This window comes from Bacillus rossius, chromosome 16, assembly GCF_032445375.1.
Source record: "Bacillus rossius redtenbacheri isolate Brsri chromosome 16, Brsri_v3, whole genome shotgun sequence".
NCBI lineage: Eukaryota > Metazoa > Arthropoda > Insecta > Phasmatodea > Bacillidae > Bacillus > Bacillus rossius.
The window spans coordinates 29,873,685-29,892,439 of record NC_086343.1 but is presented as its reverse complement, the minus strand read 5'-3'; the positions used below and the strand labels follow the sequence as shown (position 1 = coordinate 29,892,439).

The window sequence follows — 18,755 nt, the reverse complement described above, 5'->3', positions numbered from 1 at the left end:
TGATGTGGCAACGTCTAGTAAATCTATGAACGCCGGCTGCACGCACGAAAAATTGTCCCTTTAAACACATTGTCCCGTTACGCTGTGTCCCGTTACGCTCATTGTACGCTTGCGCCGCATCTATCCATCTTCCACTCGATAGGAACAACCATCGATTTGACTTTTTCGAGGGACATTAAACTTGAAACACTCCCATTCGTTTCCTACTTTTCCTATCATCGTCCTATCCTTAACAGAATAACACAGATTGGAAGAAGTTAAATAGCAAACACGTATAAAAGTTATAGTTAAAATAATCTCTTCGTTAAAGTAATAAACATATTTGAATTATTGAGTGCAAATAAAAGTAAATTTATCAATTAAATTGTAGATTTCATTTCACTCCTTTGTATCCATACAAAATAGTGATAATTCAATAAAAAATATTAAATTTTATTCATAAAAGTATGCAATCATTTCATCAATGTTTTGTTATCACGTTGTCACGTTAAGCTATCGTCCGTAAACCGATTTTACAGATAACCAATTATTTTATGTATTAATAACTTATTGTTTTGTTTATTTTGTTGTCAAATATTCAGGTCATAAAGATTATTTTATTAATTAAAACACTAGGTGACTGTTTTTTTTTAAAAAAAACTACTAAACTGGCGATCGTTATTAATGGTACCTATCTAATGTAATTTTTGATATAATTTTTACTACTTAGAGTGTTGTTTGATTTTTCAAGTGAGACAAAAAAATATTACTTAAAGCTTGTGATTTTCTTTCCTAAACGCTTTCTGATCGTGTTTTCCAGAGAACAGCATAATGGACCGGTGACGGCTAGAACAGGGGGTACGCCCCTTCGTGGCCGGTCTGTTTCCAGGTATGATGCCTGCTTATTATATATATATATGCAAAAATTTTGTTTTGTTTTTAAAGTGACTAGTAATTTTGACAGCAATGAGTCATGTATAGAGACCCGAAAAATTCGCGAATTCATTTCGCGATAGGTTAAAATACAAATAGTTAGTGCTGCCTCTGCTATTGGCTCACAACTCACCTGGATGTCTCTGGGCCAATGAGAAATGCCCGGCCAAAGCTTTACCGAATCACAGGCTGCTACGTTGGGACGTCTCACAAGACAGAAGCCAATGAGTGGGTGGCATTGGACCGAGTGTACGTAGAACTGTGGAGTTCATCCTGGTGGTCATTGAACTCGCGAATTTTTCCGGTCCCTAGTCATGTAATTATTATATTTTGGACTCATAACTCTACAAATTTCCATTATGTCTTTTCTCGTAAACTCGACACGTATCACTGTACACGTTGACAAAATGAAAAGCCTTACAAGCTAAGAATCCAAGCGTCTTAATTTTAGTTTTAGTTTGAACTAAAACTCTAAAGACAGCCTTTTTACTCGGTAAAGGCTTAAGGAAAAAACTACTTATATTTACTTCTATCACGTAGTTTTATTTATTCTTATATCTATAAATAATAAATAATAAATCTATAAATTATAAATTATTTAATCTATAAATTCATTATGGGCTATAGATAATGTGTAAATTTTTTTGTAACGTACATAAATTATTACTAGTTAAATGAATTCATTAATAAATACGAGTTTATGGTTAAAACTTGTACATAAATATTAATAAATAACTCAATAAAAGAGTTTGCTTGGTTTGTGCACAGAAGGAATTACTGATAAAAATATTATTTATACTATCATTACTGTCACTTAACTTTTTATGTATTATGCAAACGGTTAAAACGATTTTTCATTGTTTATTTCAGACGACAAAGCTTTGGACACAAGACGTCTCCAGCGGAATACACACGATTTTCTGGCCAATCTTCAGCTAAGTATGATATCTTTAAACGTAGAATGTCAGTGATACGTCAAATAAAAGATCTTTAAGACATAAAAATTATGGTTTTAATCATTTTGTCTTGAGTTCAATATGCAAATTAACCACTAGAATTTTTTGTTGGTTGAAATACAGTGAAATGATATTTCCTGCTGGAACAAATATATAGTAATTTTGCAATAGTCAAGTTTGAAATTTGGAGCATTTATTAATGACTGCAAGAATTTTAATCTAACGTTCAAAACAGTGTAAATAATTTACTTGAATTTCTTTAGTACCTTTAATATTTTCAAGAATAAAATAACTATTCTTCTATCCATTTTAGTATGCTTACAATTTTTAGTATGTGTAAACTAATTTTAAGAAAATAAAAAATTCTATGAATAATTTCTCAATAAGGCAGTTCTTCTTCTGACCTCAAAGTGTTGAAATTAACGTCAACACTTTATTCTAAAGTGAAATTTATTTCAATTACCCAAATGACTTAAATTGTAAATAGGTAGATAAGCACATTAATGGAAAGTGTTTCTTGTTAAACGAAAAACTTGTAAGAAATATTTTTAAATACCTAAAAACCCAATTATTACCGTTATAAATAAAGAGTTGAGTAAATAAAATAATTTTAATAAAACAATTTCATTTAAATATTAAAATAAATTTATTAAGTAAATACAAAAATAAAAACTTATTCTAAAGTTTAAATTTTTCATCCTGTTATTGAAACTCAGAAGCTCCAAGTGTAAATATGATTCCAAGAACTATTACCATATCAACCTTTCACCAAACATAGGTATAGTTTAACTTACTGTCCCCAAATATTTAAATTAATCTGTTGTGTTAGTGGTTACAGTTTTTTGACGTGACGTCTAATAACTCGATGAACGCCGGCTGCACGCACGAAAAATCTCCCGTTAAGTGGTGTCCCGTTACGCTCATTGTTACGTTACGCTGTGTCCCGTTACGCTCATTGTTCCGTTACGCTGTGTTCCGTTACGCTGTGTTCCGTTACGCTGTCAGCGAGTGCAGTAATAATAGGTTATGTTACAATTGACTAAAAAATTACGGTGATTCATATAATTGATGATATATATTTGATTACAGTTTATTTATATGAAACCTTGTTCATTATTATATTTAAACTTTATTGCTAAACGCCAGTTTTTAAAATTAATTACAAGCCATCTACACATGAACTGTTTCGTTGACTGTTTACAAAGTGAAGTGAAAAGTTAATGTGGTTTTCATTGCTTATTACAACAACAATTTCGGCAATAAAGGTTAATTATTCTTGCATTTTAAAAAATATGATTACTAGTATAATTTCAAGTATTTATTCTTTTATTATTAAAATAAAAATAATTCAATTTTATTCATAAAAGTATGCAATCATTTCATCAATGTTTTGTTATGACGTTGTCACGTTAAACTATTGTCCGTAAACCGACTTTACAGACAACCAATTTTTTGATAAAATATTTCAAAATATTAGTTATTACAAAACTTTTGAACGATTTAAACGAGCTTATTAGTTTGTTAACGCGTCATGTATCAAAATAGTCGCACGTTGAATACATTCAAATTAATTATAAAGCGTATATACTTAAACATTTTTGCATGTTGTTCGCAACTTTCATGAATCAATTGATTTCTTATAAAAAATATTTTTAAAAGATAATCATAGCTGAATTTATTTTTTAAGTTTGATATTCGTCTTGATATCACTAATCATGGAAATATTTGATAGCTTGTTAAATTAATATTTATTTAATGTTGCCTTTTTCTTATTATACTACACAGAACAGTAGGTACTTAATTTTAAACATGATATGCAAAGTATCATTTCAAACTTTTTCAGAGCTTTTTTTTTTCCTTTGATTTCAGACAACAAAGCTATCGATCTGCGACCCCTTGCCCATCGAGCGAAGACTTCTTTTCCCAGACTCCAGACAGGTATGATGACTTTAAACGTGTAACATCTCATTTCCTTTTAAATCAAGGGATCGCAAAGAAATTCAAAATATTTAAATAAATATATTTATGTTGTAACATTTAATTTTAGCATTGATTTAGAGTATCAATACTTAGTCATTGCCAATTTAGAATTTTCTTTTTTTTTTCTGGCAAATATATAATATATTTTCTAAATCATCTTTAATTTTGACCTTAATGAAATCTATGTGGCCGTAAATTTAAATAAACATACTAAAATATTTTTAATCTCATACAAACAATTAAATCATGTTTTCCTCTTTATTCAGTTTGGTACCAAGGTTTTTCGGAACAATAACAATATAAAATTGTATAATTTTTATAAATTAAATTGTAAAAAGGAGATAAAATTTATCAATTTATAAAATGAGTGCAAACTGATTTATTATTGCTTTATTTTTATTACAAAATTAGTGATTTACTGTGATTAAACGTCTTAAAAATCGCAACTAGTTATTTAAAATGACGACTGTTCCAAGTAAATGCTCTCCTTGTTTTGTTTTGATCACATTTAGTGCGGAAAACTTGCCATAATCTTTGTACAAAATTAAACCCTAATATAAACATTAGATGATTCTAAATGTTTATTTGGTCTAATTTTTGATACGAAAACATTCAGAAGTAATTATTAAAAATAGTGTTTGTATTTTAAAAAGCAATATAATGAATGAACTAACATTTGTCATAGGATTTCGTATACATGCAACTTAACAAATGTGAACTCCAAATATTTTCTAGAAATTTTTACGGCCACGTGTAAACCAGATGTAAAAATATAATAGTTTAAAATCAAGCATATTTTCTACTTGGTATTACTTTTCGCTAGTTCAAATTTTCATATAAATATTAAAATATAACAATAATTACAACACGGATATTTAAGGCTAGTAGACTGTATTCTACGATGTTTTTAGCAATGTTGCGTAAAAATAAGGTCTAAAATAAAAATAAAAGTTGAAATCGTCTATTTATAACGACAAAATTGACTACTAATTTTATTTTCCGTAGTAAAGAAGAAGCTTTTGACTTTCTAGAAACTGTCTTGTTAACAACATTCGTTCATAAATAGCATGCAAAGTATTCAGGGTCTATTTTTCAGCTTGCATAATCATTTCAGTTAAATTAAAAGCAATAATAGATTTTCGCAATGGCAAAGATGAAGAGAGACAAGTTAACTGTATAAGCGACATGAACACTTAAGACTGTTTTATGCTATACACAAACTTCTCAGTAACCTAGAATATAAAAAAAATCACTGAAACACTGCAAGGAAACCGATAATTTACTTAAAACCAATCATACGTCTGTCATCCAACAAGGCAGAAATAAAAACCCCTCATTGTTAAAAAAAAATGCCATGATACCAAATGTCTATAAACACCTTGAAATGCATCAGCAGATTAAAATACTAAGAAATGTTCTAAGTTCCTTATGATCGCATAGATGCATATCTACAATTTATTATTTTTTTTTGTAAATGGAACTGAAATAATCGTATAAAATAACTGTTATTTGCAAATTGGTACACTTAATTGAAAGCAACTATACTGCTACATAAATGTTACTGTAACACTGGGTTAGGATTCATACCCGGGAATTTATGCTTTGTGTTGTCCCAGTACCTCCTAGAATTAGAAGTATATCGCAAACTCTTTCCTAACCGCTTTCCAAAATTAACTACACACATTATTAATCATAGTTAAACAAAAAATCCAATGTTAAAGTTTTGATAATCTTTTCATTATTTCAATATATTATGCCTGTGTCTAACATCAATCGAAAATAAATATAAATTGGTTATCGTAAGTGCGCAAAGAAATATTAAGTATTCTTTCAAAAAAAAATTACTTTAGAAAAATAACCATTGAAATGCGTTCTACACATATACAATACTTTTCTTGAAGTATCATTAACTATTTATAGGTAACTGACATCCGAGGAAATCTTTTGTAAAATCTTTTTTCTGTGTAAAAAAGATTTTTTTCCAAACAATTTTTCCAAAACTGGTATTTAATTCAAAAGTACCAAGCGGACATAAATGAAATCATTTTACACCTTACATCCAAAGAAATGTCATTCTGCTGTGCTTCCAGGTGGTTTTCTTTTTCTCTAATTTCCAGTACCAATTGCCGCGTTGAATATGAAACGGATCTGGAGCCCACTGCAGTAACATCACTGACCAACAAACATGTTACCCTGTAACTGAGATGAAGATAAAGTTATCAGAAACAGGCCGGAAAACCAAAATCTTAGTAAACTTATAAAGAATTCATTTTGATCTGGAACCATTGAGAATAGAAGCTAAAAATTTCGCATCCTTCACACGTTCAATTTCTTTTCCTGATGCATTGGTAACAAGAAGCAAAATGTCAGAAACACGCCCCAAGCCAAGGATTCAGGATTATGACTAGTCATGGAGTGGTATATCGTCCCCAACTGCAGGCATGACTTTATTTAAGTGACATGGGCTTCGTCGGTAGCTAAATTTCTGAAACCTAATTTAAGTCCCTGATCTCGTAGTCACAAATTGTTCTGCATGTAGGCTAGATGTTAAGGTTTATAACCGTTTGTATTTATTACTTATGTTAGCATATGAACTTTTTAAATACACATTTACAGTTCTTGATACGAATTTTAAAAATAATTTTATATGTAAAGTAAAATTTACTAACGGAAAGGTTTTACTCTATTTCTTGTCCTTTTCTTTGCTGTAAATAATTATGCATCTTTGATGGTATAAATTACGTGAGTTTCAATATATATATATATATATATATATATATATATATTTACAGTATTTGATTTTATTAATATGAATTGCATAATTTACTTTATACCGTTTTAATTTAATCTTATTTATCAATTTAACTCACGAAAATGTTGCATTGTTTTTTACATTGTACAAAATATATGTTTACAAATATTTTGTTAGCTTTTTTCATCTTTTTTGTTATGCAGACCACGCATCTATGGACCTGCAACACCTTATCCAAAGGATGAAGCCTCTATTTACCAGACTCCAGCCAGGTATGATGGTTGTAAACGTATTGTTTAATCAACTAATATAAACTAAGAAACAAAAATACATTGAAAAAGCACGAGTAGTAATAATTACTTAAAATAATTAGGCACAATACAAAAGTAACGGCACTTAGATGAGCTAAACTGAGTAATATTACATAATCATATGACGAATAAAAACATTTTTTAAAAAATTCATGTAGATACTTAAACATTAAAATTCCAATAAAATATTTATGAAAAAAAGGTACAACTTTTTATAACAAGATTTATATTTTATAAAGCATGGTTAAATCTTCAATAGTTTTTAGTTGTTTACTTTAAATTGTTTAGTAGTTAAAAATTAATGAAGAATTAATTCTATACATCACTGTCACGATGTTGATATCACGTCATGTAAAACACCTGTGAATAAGCTTTTAACTCGTATTCTTAATTTAACTCTCACGCATAAAGCCTCCATAGACATAAGACAAAAATGCATTATTACAGTTTATTTTTTCTTCTTGGGTGACATAATTCTTGACAAATTTTAGTGTAAAGATGAAATTATTTTTGAAACCGATAAACTATTATTGCTAATTTGTATATTTTCCATAAATAAGTAATCAAATATGATTTTTAAAATTGGGAACATCCTATTTTATAAATTTTTGACAGAGTTTCATAATTTGCTTAAGTAAATGTTATTTAAACTTGCTCGGAATGTGAACATTGATATTATGCTTGCTGCACAGACTGTTTCTTAACTAGCAACGTGACATGGACATATTTAATACCGACTATTTTTAAGCGTTCTCTGACCTTTCTTAAAAGATAAAGATATTGATCGAAGATCTCTCGTACATAAGATATGCCTGTTCTCTACCATTTTGTTTATAATGACAAAACTATGCGATTATTTTTCGTTTCTAAATTGTAAAATGTAGCATGTAAACTGCGGTACTTCGAAAAACGACCTACTTTTTGCTGAACAGACACTCAAAGTTACAGAAATATTATTTTTAAACTATGGTTTAAACAACAGTAATACTTTAATTTTCAAAAAAAAAATACTTAAGAAATTAAGAAAGAAGAAATTAAAGAAATACTGGAGTATCTTCATCAAAAATCTGCCGCCTTGGAATGAAGCCACTACGTTCCAGTATCACGACGGGTAATGTCATTGTTAAAGCAAGCCACTGTTTCAAGTGCTGTAAGAAGTGTTATTCACTGAGTGCGAAGACTCTAATACGTATTATGAGATAGCTTAAACATCCCAACAAATCTGACTGAAAAGTACTTCAGAGCTTCTAGCGCTGTACAGTCGATAATTTTTGCCAAATTTTCTATACCGTAATTTATCATACCACAAATCTTGTGCTGGATGACACGTTTGACAATTGGTGAGATTGACAGCGTTCATTTCCAGCTGGTGAAGTGGACGAGTCAACTGCAACGCAATCCTCTAATTATACAACATAATACCTACTGAATTCCTACTTATAGTGCCTCAAGATTAATGTTGCTAACTCGCTCCCCTACCCCCCCCCCCCAAAAGGTTCTATTAAAAACATTTTACACACGTACGCACAAGTAGGTAATATTTTTTTTCGAATTACCCTTCGGTATATTGAAGCTTTGGGGTTGCGATGTTTAACTTAAGCAAAACAATTTTGCGTAATCCCATGAATTTTAATCTCTGTGAACAGTCGTGTAACATACAACCTACCTTTAATATTCCAACCCAATTAATTGCTTGAATATGCCTTGCTAGACAAAAAAAATTATGTTTTATGATTCTGATTAGCTATGAAATTATGTCTTATCGCTTATCTTTCATTAATAAAATTAACTAACCGGACACTTTGTCAAAATCAAATTACTAGTAAACTTATTATGCTTTGAGATTATGTAAAACACCAATGCGCATATATGATATTCATACAGTGTATGTGTATAAACTTACATAAGAAATGAAATTAAATTTTGTCATATAAAATACGAAATTTTATTATATAAAAAAATGTATCATTTTGTTAGAAATGTTATTGAATGCCTGTGTAAAATTTGTAAAAAAATTAGTAAAATTGTTAAAAATATTTTATAACAAATTGTTTTTACAGATTGTGTTACATATTTTATAGGCCCTACATTTATTATAAAACTTATGTTACACAATTGTTTTATTGTTGCATTCAAAATACAGATATATAAATGGTCCGGAAAATTCTCTACCAGAAGACTTTTCCATTTGTAAGTAGCCTTCAACCGGGGTCAATACCTTTCAACATGATACGTTAGTAACTATTTTAAAATATAATTATCGTAAAACAATTAATTTTATATTCTATTACGAATTATGGTATTCACTTAAGACCAGTAGTGATTTAAACTATGATTTTTCATTAAAGTCAATACACATCAAACAAAATTATATCTCATATGTAGTATAGGAAAGTATGTCCTGGCACATGGCGCCGCGCGTGGATTGCGATTGTCGGTCCTCCATCTTGGATTGTGACGTCACGGCGGCCATCTTGGATGAGCGTAACGGGACACAGCGTAACGGGACAAGTAGGACATTGACCTTTGACCCTAAAAACTAGTCAAAATTGGGCAAAAATTGCCCAAAATTCCTCAAAAATCGCCAAAATTTCCATTTCTGTGGAAAAAAATTTCGCCAAAAAATCTCAAAAATTTTGATAAATTGAAAATTCCCGTTTTCGAGGGAAAAATTAACCCGTTTCGAGGGAAAAATTCCCGTTCATGATCAAGTTTGTGATGCTGACATGATTGAAGACTGTGGTGACACATCAGAAGCTGGCATGATAGAAGACTGTGCTGACACATCTAAGGCTAACATGATTGAGTACTGTGCTGAAGCACCAAAAGCATGCAAGAGCGAAGACTGTGATGGTGGTTTGAGACCAAAACGATGGAAACGTCGTAATAAAATAAATTATCCTGATCAAGCTTGTGATAATCACTGGCACGATGACGAAAGTGACCTTGTGGTTGGTGTTAAAACGATAGACACCAGAGCTAATATTTATTATAAACATGCAAGGATGATGATGAACGAAGCAGAAGAGATTGATTATACCTCATGGAAAGATCCTAACATATTGGTTGACAGGCTACGACTACTACATGGATCGCTTTGTGCAGGAAACTATTCGAACATTAAAGACATATCCTTCATACTCAAAGAACTGAGGGAAGCTGGCTACATACAATAATGGCTTAAATTAAATGTATGTGTATAAACTTGAAGATAAATTAAAATATTTTCTTTCCAAATGGTATCTACCATTTATCGAAATATGATTTCTAAATTAAACTTATAACATAAAGGTGCAAAATACGTTACCACTGCCAGTCAAAATGTATACTAATAAAGACATGTTAGTAATCATGCCAAGTTCGATAATAAAAGTAATTGGAATCAGTTGGAACCAATTGAAGATGGAGCTGTTGGAGCAATTGGAGCCTTTTGAAGCATTTGGAGCCTTTTGGAGCTGTTGGAACCATTTGGAGCATTTGGAGCCTTTGGAGCATTTGGAGGCTGTTGTAGCATTTGGATCCTTTTGGAGCATTTTGAGCTGTAGGAGCCATTTGGAGCATTTGGAGCTGTCTTAAGCATTTGGAGGCTGTTGGAGCATTTGGAGGCTGTTTGAGTATTTGGAGCCTTTTGAAGCATTTGGAGCTGTGTTAAGTATTTGGAGGCTGTTGGAGCATTTGGAGACTTTTTTGGAGCTGTTGGAGCTGTTGGAACCATTTGGAGCTGTTGGAGCATTTGGAGCCTTTTGAAGCATTTGGAGCCTTTTGGAGTCATTTGGAGCATTTGGAGCTGTTGGAGCCATTTAGGGCATTTGGAGCTGCTGGAGACATTTGGAGCTGTCAAGCATTTGGAGGCCGTTTGGAGCATTTGGAGCCATTTGGAGGCCGATTGGAGCATTTGGAGCCATTTGGAGCTGTTGGAGCCATTTGGAGCATTTGCAGTTGTTGGAGCTAAGAAGTAGTCGTTGCACGTCTATGCAGGGCTAAATGTTTATAAGATTGCTGGCTTTCGCAAGTGATTCTGTAGTAGGAAAGAAATTGTGTAATAAATATTATGTTTGTAAAAGACTTTGTGGTGTTTTATTTCTCGAACCTTACACTTTTCTGGTACTTTTTAAAATTAAAGTTTTTTTGTATCGGCCAGGGATCGAACCAAGGTCCTTAGTTGATCTAATCAATCAGTATATAGATTACAAATTTATTTAATGAATTTTGAACTTTTTCCCGAATCTCTAGCATTACAATTACGAATTTCCAATATGGTGGTCTTGATATCTGATAGGATGATGGTAGTAGATTATTTAAAGTTTCTTTAAGAATTTCGAACATGGTTTATTGAAATTATTATTTTTTCATAAAATTAAACATTATTGCATCGATCGAGTATCGAACCAAGGACTGGAGCGGATCGATTCAATCACTATATTTATTGCCAATTTATTTAATGAATTTTGGATTTTTTCCCACTTTTCTAGCTACATTATTACATGATTTCAAGATGGCAGCCGAATTTCAAGATGGCGGGGGCACCTCGGTAATAAATGATTACTGCACTGTAGCGGGTTAGAATAAAATTATCCAGATGGAAATGTACTCTATAATACGAGTACACACACACAAGATGGTGTACTCCAGCAGGTGGTAGCTCCTGGTAGCATGTACTGAACATAAAATGTCGAATCCATGATGGTCGACAAGGACAAAGTCAAATTTCAAGGTCAAGGTCAAAGTTCAATTTCAAGGTCAAAATTCAAGGTCAAGGTCAAATTTCAAGGTCAAGGTCAAAGGTGTGGTGACCAGATAATTATACTAACATGTCATCAGCACACTCTAGCAGACGAAAACAAGATGGTGATCTCCAGCGGGTGATTACAAGATGGCGACCGTCACGAAACATGTAACAGTGGTTTTAAGGATTTTTTTATTATTTAATTCGATTAGTTACTTTTTTTAATGATTTTTAAATTTTTTCCCATATCTCTAGCATTCAAATTACGGATTTTCAAGATGGCGGACATGACGTCATACTTGGTGAAGATATATATACTTTGACATAAGTGGTGGGAGTCAGTATGCCAGCAGCCACCACGGGGGGGGGGGGGGGGAAGGATCGGTCGTCATTTTTTATTTTTGCCCTCGTCGGGTTTGAACCGAGAACTCCGAACTCCGTGTCGTAAATGTATTGTTTTAAAATAGTTTTATTTAAATTTTATTAAGGGAATTTTTTTATAAATTTTTAATTTTTTCCATTAAAATCGGATAATAAATAAAAAAGTTAAAGATGGCGACCGTAACGAAATTTGCAACGGTGACGTCATCCTAGATCACGTCAGAGGCTTATCGGAGGCTGTAGACAAGGATGCTTAGCCTCTTTTAGGACTTTCTAGTCGCTGGGATTTTTAATGACTTAAAACGGGAATTTTTCCCTCGAAACGGGAAATTTTTCCCTCGAAAACGGGAATTTTCAATTTATCAAAATTTTTGAGATTTTTTGGCGAATTTTTTTTCCACAGAAATGGAAATTTTGGCGATTTTTGAGGAATTTTGGGCAACTTTTGCCCAATTTTGACTAGTTTTGAGGGTCAAAGGTCAATGTCCTACTTGTCCCGTTACGCTGTGTCCCGTTACGCTCATCCAAGATGGCCGCCGTGACGTCACAATCCAAGATGGAGGAACGACAATCGCAATCCACGCGCCGGCGCCATGTGCCAGGACATACTTTCCTATACTACTCTCATAGTTGAAAATAAGCAAATTGTTTTAAACATATAGGATTAAACATGCGCTGCAAAAAAATTATAAATTACTAGCTGCAGTACCCGGCTTTGCCCGGGCTGAACACTGGGTGATATATTGTCCGCGAGTTACAGCAAAATGGATAGCGATATGTCCAGTGTGGTAGACATTAAGAAATGACACATAATTACTGTTTGTGTATCTGTGACCTATGGTTTTCTGTTTACCCATGGCGATCGGTTGAAAGGTTTAGAAGTTGATGCGCTACAGCGCCATCTAGCGGCGAATTAAAAAAAAAATGGTTAGCATAAAAACCTTCTCCATGATAAAAACACTTCGATGTGCTAACTTTCATGGCGATCGGTCAAACGGTGTAAGAGTTAATCGACGTCATACATGCCAACATCCAATTATATATATTCTTATATTTCGAAATTTTGGGGCTTTCACTTTAGCGGAAATTGGTTGTTAGGACCTAGAATGGTTTGGAACACTCCATCTCGAAAGAAAAGATATTTGAAATTCCTGTAATTGTCAAAATTTTGGGGCTTTGTTCCCAGAGGGGGGCGGGGGGTTCGAAGACCCTGAATGGCTCGAAAACACTTAAAATCGAAAGAGATAGATTTTTAAATTTTTTTAAACTTTCGAAATTTTGGGGCTTTAACCACCTGGGGGGGGGGGGGGGGGGAGGGTGAATTGAGGACCCCGAATGGCTCGGAAACACTCCAAATCGAAAAATATATAAACGAATATAAGAATGTAGGCATTTACTGTAGGGGAAAGGAGTATAAGAGTGCGCACTTAGAAAGTTGGTAATTTTTTAGGGCAGTAATTGAAATGATATCTAAACACAAATTTTACAGAACATGCTTTACTCAATCAGGAAACATCAGAATTTTTTTCTAGCAATTATGATTTAAACATGAGACGAATAAAAATGTTTTACAAAATAATGCCAAATGCGTACTCTTGGCCTACTATGCGGGTAAGAGTCCGCATCAGTGAGGGTAAGAGTCCGCATCAACAGTAGTCGCACACAAAAGGTCCATAGCCTTCATAACTGGAACATCCTTCATGCCACCAGTCGTTGCATATTCCACACTGGATCCAGTCTTCGTCATAGGATTCTTTACAAGCAGGGCAGGTAGTTACTTCAGTGGATGGTTCACCATGACTTGTAGAGGGACCTTGACTTTGAACAGTTTCAAAATTGGCTCTAAGTTTATTTTTTGACTTTACTTTCTTTGTATTCGCATTCTTTGTCTCGGCCTCATGTCTTGTTTTCAGTAGAGCTCGATCAGCTTTTGCCTTCTCTATTTCTTGCTTTGCCTTCTCTTTCTCTTCTAATATATTTTTGTAAGGGGATGAAGTTATGATATTTGATTTTTGAGCTGGTCTTTTGTTTTTGCTTTCTTGCCGCTTATGTTGTGGAAGTGGCAGAACTGACTGAATTTGAATGCGTATTGTGCCAGATGTTGTGGGTTCTGAAGAAAGCAAATTGCCATTTTCTTGATCGTTATTCAAATTATTGGAATCACAGTTCTTCTCAACTTCAGTAGACATGGTTTCAGGTTGATGTAGGGCTAGCCCTAAGCCCTCTTCATTAGAAATTTGAGCAGTCACCAATGATGGAGCAAACATATCTTCGCTTATGACATCAGGATCATATGGCTCTATTCCAGTAGCTTTGAATGCTCTTTCAGCAAGTTTTACACTCGCAGTGGCACTGTACGCAGCACCAAAAATGCCTGCAACTTGGTAAAGAGTTATCACCTTTCCTGGATTTTGTACTAGCCACTTTTCTGCTTCAGTTGCATATGCTGTCTTCAGTGGTGCAAAAACAACCCTATCCAGAGGCTGGGTAAGATGACTACCATGTGGGGGTAGGGTTAAAAATGTTATGTGGTTTTCCCTGCAAAATAAAACTGCACCGAGAGAACAGTGAGTTGAGTGGTTATCTGCTATTAAGAGAACTGGATCGTCTAGTGATGGTTTGACATACATTGCAAAGTGTTTGAGCCATTCAATAAAAAGATCTGTGGTCATGTATCCTGTGTCACTGATCAGAGGCAAAGTTCCTGTCGGAGCATCTTTGTAGAGCATGTTATTCATTCTTTTTCTGGGAAAAATTAGTGCAGGTGGCACATAAAAACCTGTAGCGCCAATGGAGCATACAGCAGTTACAGTTTGCCCCCTTTCTGCGCTAGACACCTTGCAGACAGTTTTTTTTTCCTTTGGGGCTAATTATCTTGGGTGTTTTGTTGGGAACCGTAGTGACCCCTGTTTCGTCCATATTGAAGATCCTGTACGGTGGAAACTTTTTTTCGAGACGACACTGCTTCAAGTTTTCAAAAAATCTTGAAACTTGAACTTTATTGAAACCCACCGCTCTTGCAACACTGCATAATTCTGGCGCACGAACAGAAAGTTTGTGGCGTTTGCAAAACCCTTTTAACCAATCTTTTCCTGCCAACTTTTTTTCTTGGTTGAATCTTTCAGAAACTCCATTCTTCTCTGCAAAATCAAAAGCTACTTTCATTATGTGCTTTCTTGTAAGGCCGTAGAACCTGTTGTCCAAATCTTTACAATGCTGTGCAAGTTCTTTTTCCATTTCATCTGACAAAGCATTTTTAAAGCGCCCAAGTGATACCGGAACCGTCCCCTGCAACAAACAGAGCCATAACTTTGTAGCCTAGACCACAAAATAAAAACTAAAATAAAACGGAATCCCTAGGCTAAAAGAAAAGGAACTGTTTTGAAGAAAGCGCAAAATATGTGGTTAGGTTTTTTACCCTGTCAAATGTTTCGTTTGAAATAGGCCCTACTAAATGTTTTTAATGGCAAAGTATTTAAATGCTTTGTGCAACTAAGAAATAGGCCCTAATACATTTACAGAAAACATGTTTACTTAACACTACAAATAATTTATCATTAAACAATTGTAGGCATATCTATGGTAGCCTACTGGAATGTATGTAGGTCTACACCACGATGTCTACACATAATATTTAATGGCCTTCAAAAAACTGTTTCATTTTTTCATGCAGCCATGCAAACAAAATTTACTTACTGCTTTGAGTCTTTTCCTTAATGTGCTTTCCTTAATTCCCAAATCTCTGGCCACTTTCCTTTTACTGTCACCAGCCTCTATTTTCCGTTTTGCTTCATCTAAGATGTCCTGTGTGGTCAGAACCCTCTCACTTTTTCGCTTGTATGGAGCCATTCATAAAGATATCATATCTGCAACAATGAAGGTAAATTCACATCAAAATAATAAATAATGTTAATAGAAACAAGTATTTATGTATTATTTAGTATTGCTGTTATCACTACACTTAAAGTAATATGATACATTTCCATAGAGAAAAGTTTCTTTTGATAACAGTGGAACAAATGTGGGAGGCTAAGAGTACGCATTCACAAACCCAGTGCGCACTCTTAGCCACATACGTAGTGTTTCGTTACATCGTCAACAGATAGCAGCACAGTACACATAGAGAACTGCTAACCACGCCATGTTGTTCTCGACATGACGTACTTTATTATGAAATAAACTTTAAACGAAATAACAAATCTTAAAGAGTTCAAAAACACTAAATTGTTTATTAAAAAAATTACATACCTTTTACAGTAAATCACTTATTCCTCTATAACCAGTGGCGTAGCGTGCCATCTTGGCGCCTGGGGCGGGAGTCCCATTTTGCCGCCCCCATTCTATAGGTGCTTAATTAAAATTAAATTTCACATGCAATGAGGTACCTTTTATTGAAGTTAAAATAGGATGAGCGGTTTTACAAGCGGATTCTACGGGCCTTATGAGCAGCGAAGTCAGAAATAACTTTGTCAAAATCAATATTAGCAGCCAATTCTTGTTCAATCGACAATATAGCCAAGTTTGATAGTCTAGCGGAGCTCATAGTAGATCTGAGGTGATTTTTTATTAGCTTCAACTTCGAAAATCTTCTCTCACAACTTGCAACACTAATCGCCAAAGTCAAATATATACGAATCAAGATGACTATATTTGGAACCGAAATTCCGAGATTCAGTTTTTGAATGAACTGGAGGAGCACCAGTGGTCCTTTACCACTTATATCTTCCTCTGATTCAGAACAGGCAACAACAACAAACTACTGAAGACGCTTCCGCTCAATCTGAAACTCGTCCTTGTCGATGTCTTCTAATACATGGGAAAGATCACACTCGAACTTGTTGTCCAAAAGTTTCGCTGGCATCAAAAATCCGAACTGTCCGATATTTCTTGAATTTGCTGGAATCGAGTCGTCATTTCTTGAATGATCTTGTCGAATGATGCGATAATCTCTCGACGCATTTCCTGTTAGTGAGACAAAGCTGCATCTTCAGAAGATTCATCGCCATGCATGCGTTTTTTCCTGCGAATTCTTCTCGTTTTGAGTTCGATTCCGAGTTTTTCGCAGAGAGTCTTAGCAAAGTCAATTGCTTCTTGCACGAAACGGTCTCTACTTTCCACTAAGAGAGTTTTCAAAGCGCAGAGTTTTTGAGCACACTTATCCGCACTTAGTCCTCGTTGCTGCAGGTAAATCTGTGCGTCATCTACTTCAAGTAGCACTGCAGCCCAAAATCCAAGAAAAGTTAGGAAGTTAAATGACTGCATGGCTGTCAGGAGAAGACTGGCTCCCGATCTTGTTTCGGAAGTTTGAGATGAATCTGTTAATTGTTTCAGTACCTCAAGAACTACCTCAAACTTATTTTTAAGCATCTTGACAGCTACATGTCTAGCGCTCCAGCGCGTTTCAGTGACTCGTTTTACTGCTTGACCTGTGACGGCAACCAAAGCGTTCCATCGAACAGTTGATGCGGAAAAGAAGGCAAACAGCTTCTCCAGAGTTCCAAAAAACGTCACGGAATCCACTGATTCAGAAGCAGCGTGTACCCCAGCCAAGTTTAGTGAGTGGTTTGTGCATGCAACGAATATAGCTTTCGGATTCAGTGCTTTAATCCGGGCTTGAACTCCATTGTGGATCCCTGACATTGTGGCAGCATTGTCATAAGCCTATCCTCTCAGATTCTGTATGTCCAGTCCGTCTGATGTTATCTTCGCGATTATATTGTTGCTGAGATCTTCTGCATTTTTTCCTTTTGGTTCGAAGAAGTCAATGAAAGATTCTACCACGGCGACTTTTTCTCCTTCGATATGTACGTATCGCAGAACTTGGCTCATTTGGTCATTGTGGGAGAAGTCTGGTGTACTGTCGAAGATTACGCAATAATATTTAGCTTCTTGAATACGACGGATGATGGTGGATCAAACTTGCTATCCCAGTAAGTTTATAAATTCATTCTGGGTTTCTGGAGATAGAAACGAAACTGAGACTCTTGCTCCCAGCTTTATCTTTGTCAGGTGTTCCATTAGAAGAGGGTCGTATTTAGCTAGGAGGTGCACTAACTCCAGAAAGTTCCCGCGATTGACACTATCATCTCCTCGAATGTCTTCTCGATGTCCTCTGAAGGCCATATTCTGTTTGGCTAAGAACTGGATAATATTCAGCAACCTGTACAGTACATCCCTCCACTTCTTCTCCTCACTTTCGAAAACTTCTTGTTGTTTCTGATCGATGGTTGCTTTACAGTTCAGGCGAACTTCCAACTCCTTCCATTTCAAGAAGCTCTGTTCATGGCCCAGGCTATTTTCATGGTCTCCTATTCTTGGATTTAGCTTCCACCATTTGTTGAATCCTTCTTCAGATGCTAAGTTAGAGCCGGAATTGCCAAACAGCTTGCAAGAAAAACAATACAAGGATTGCTTCAAAGGCGAGTACATCATCCATGTTCGGAGAACCTTTTCGCCGTTAGATAATGGTTTGTAGAACCACTCTTTGGTTAGTTTTCGGGTACCGCCTTTCGTTGAAGTCCCTGAGCGAACAACTAATAAAACTGAAACTGGGATTTTACGTTCAGCGTGTTTCACCCAATCCCTGCCAGACCTAGAAGAAAAAAGGCGTCGACCGTTAGAAAATGACTTAACTGAGAAGCCTTGTAAACCCATAATTTGTAATTTGCTAAATTTTTGGTATGTTTATTTGCATGTTAAGGTGTGTCAATTTTTTGCTAGGTTTCGCCTATGTTAAT

At 34.4% G+C, this 18,755-nt stretch overlaps 1 protein-coding gene across 7 annotated transcripts in view; it reads left to right on the top strand.

Annotated features, from left to right (window-relative positions):
• LOC134539829 (serine/arginine repetitive matrix protein 2-like) overlaps positions 1–18,755 on the top strand; it is a 58,815-nt gene that overhangs the window by 6,254 nt on the left and 33,806 nt on the right. For all 7 annotated transcript variants that reach the window (XM_063382124.1, XM_063382121.1, XM_063382122.1 and 4 more), the window contains exons 3-6: positions 800–868; positions 1,783–1,851; positions 3,738–3,806; positions 6,804–6,872. In XM_063382124.1, coding sequence (XP_063238194.1) covers positions 800–868; positions 1,783–1,851; positions 3,738–3,806; positions 6,804–6,872 — 276 coding nt within the window. The remainder of the gene's footprint in view (positions 1–799; positions 869–1,782; positions 1,852–3,737; positions 3,807–6,803; positions 6,873–18,755) is intronic.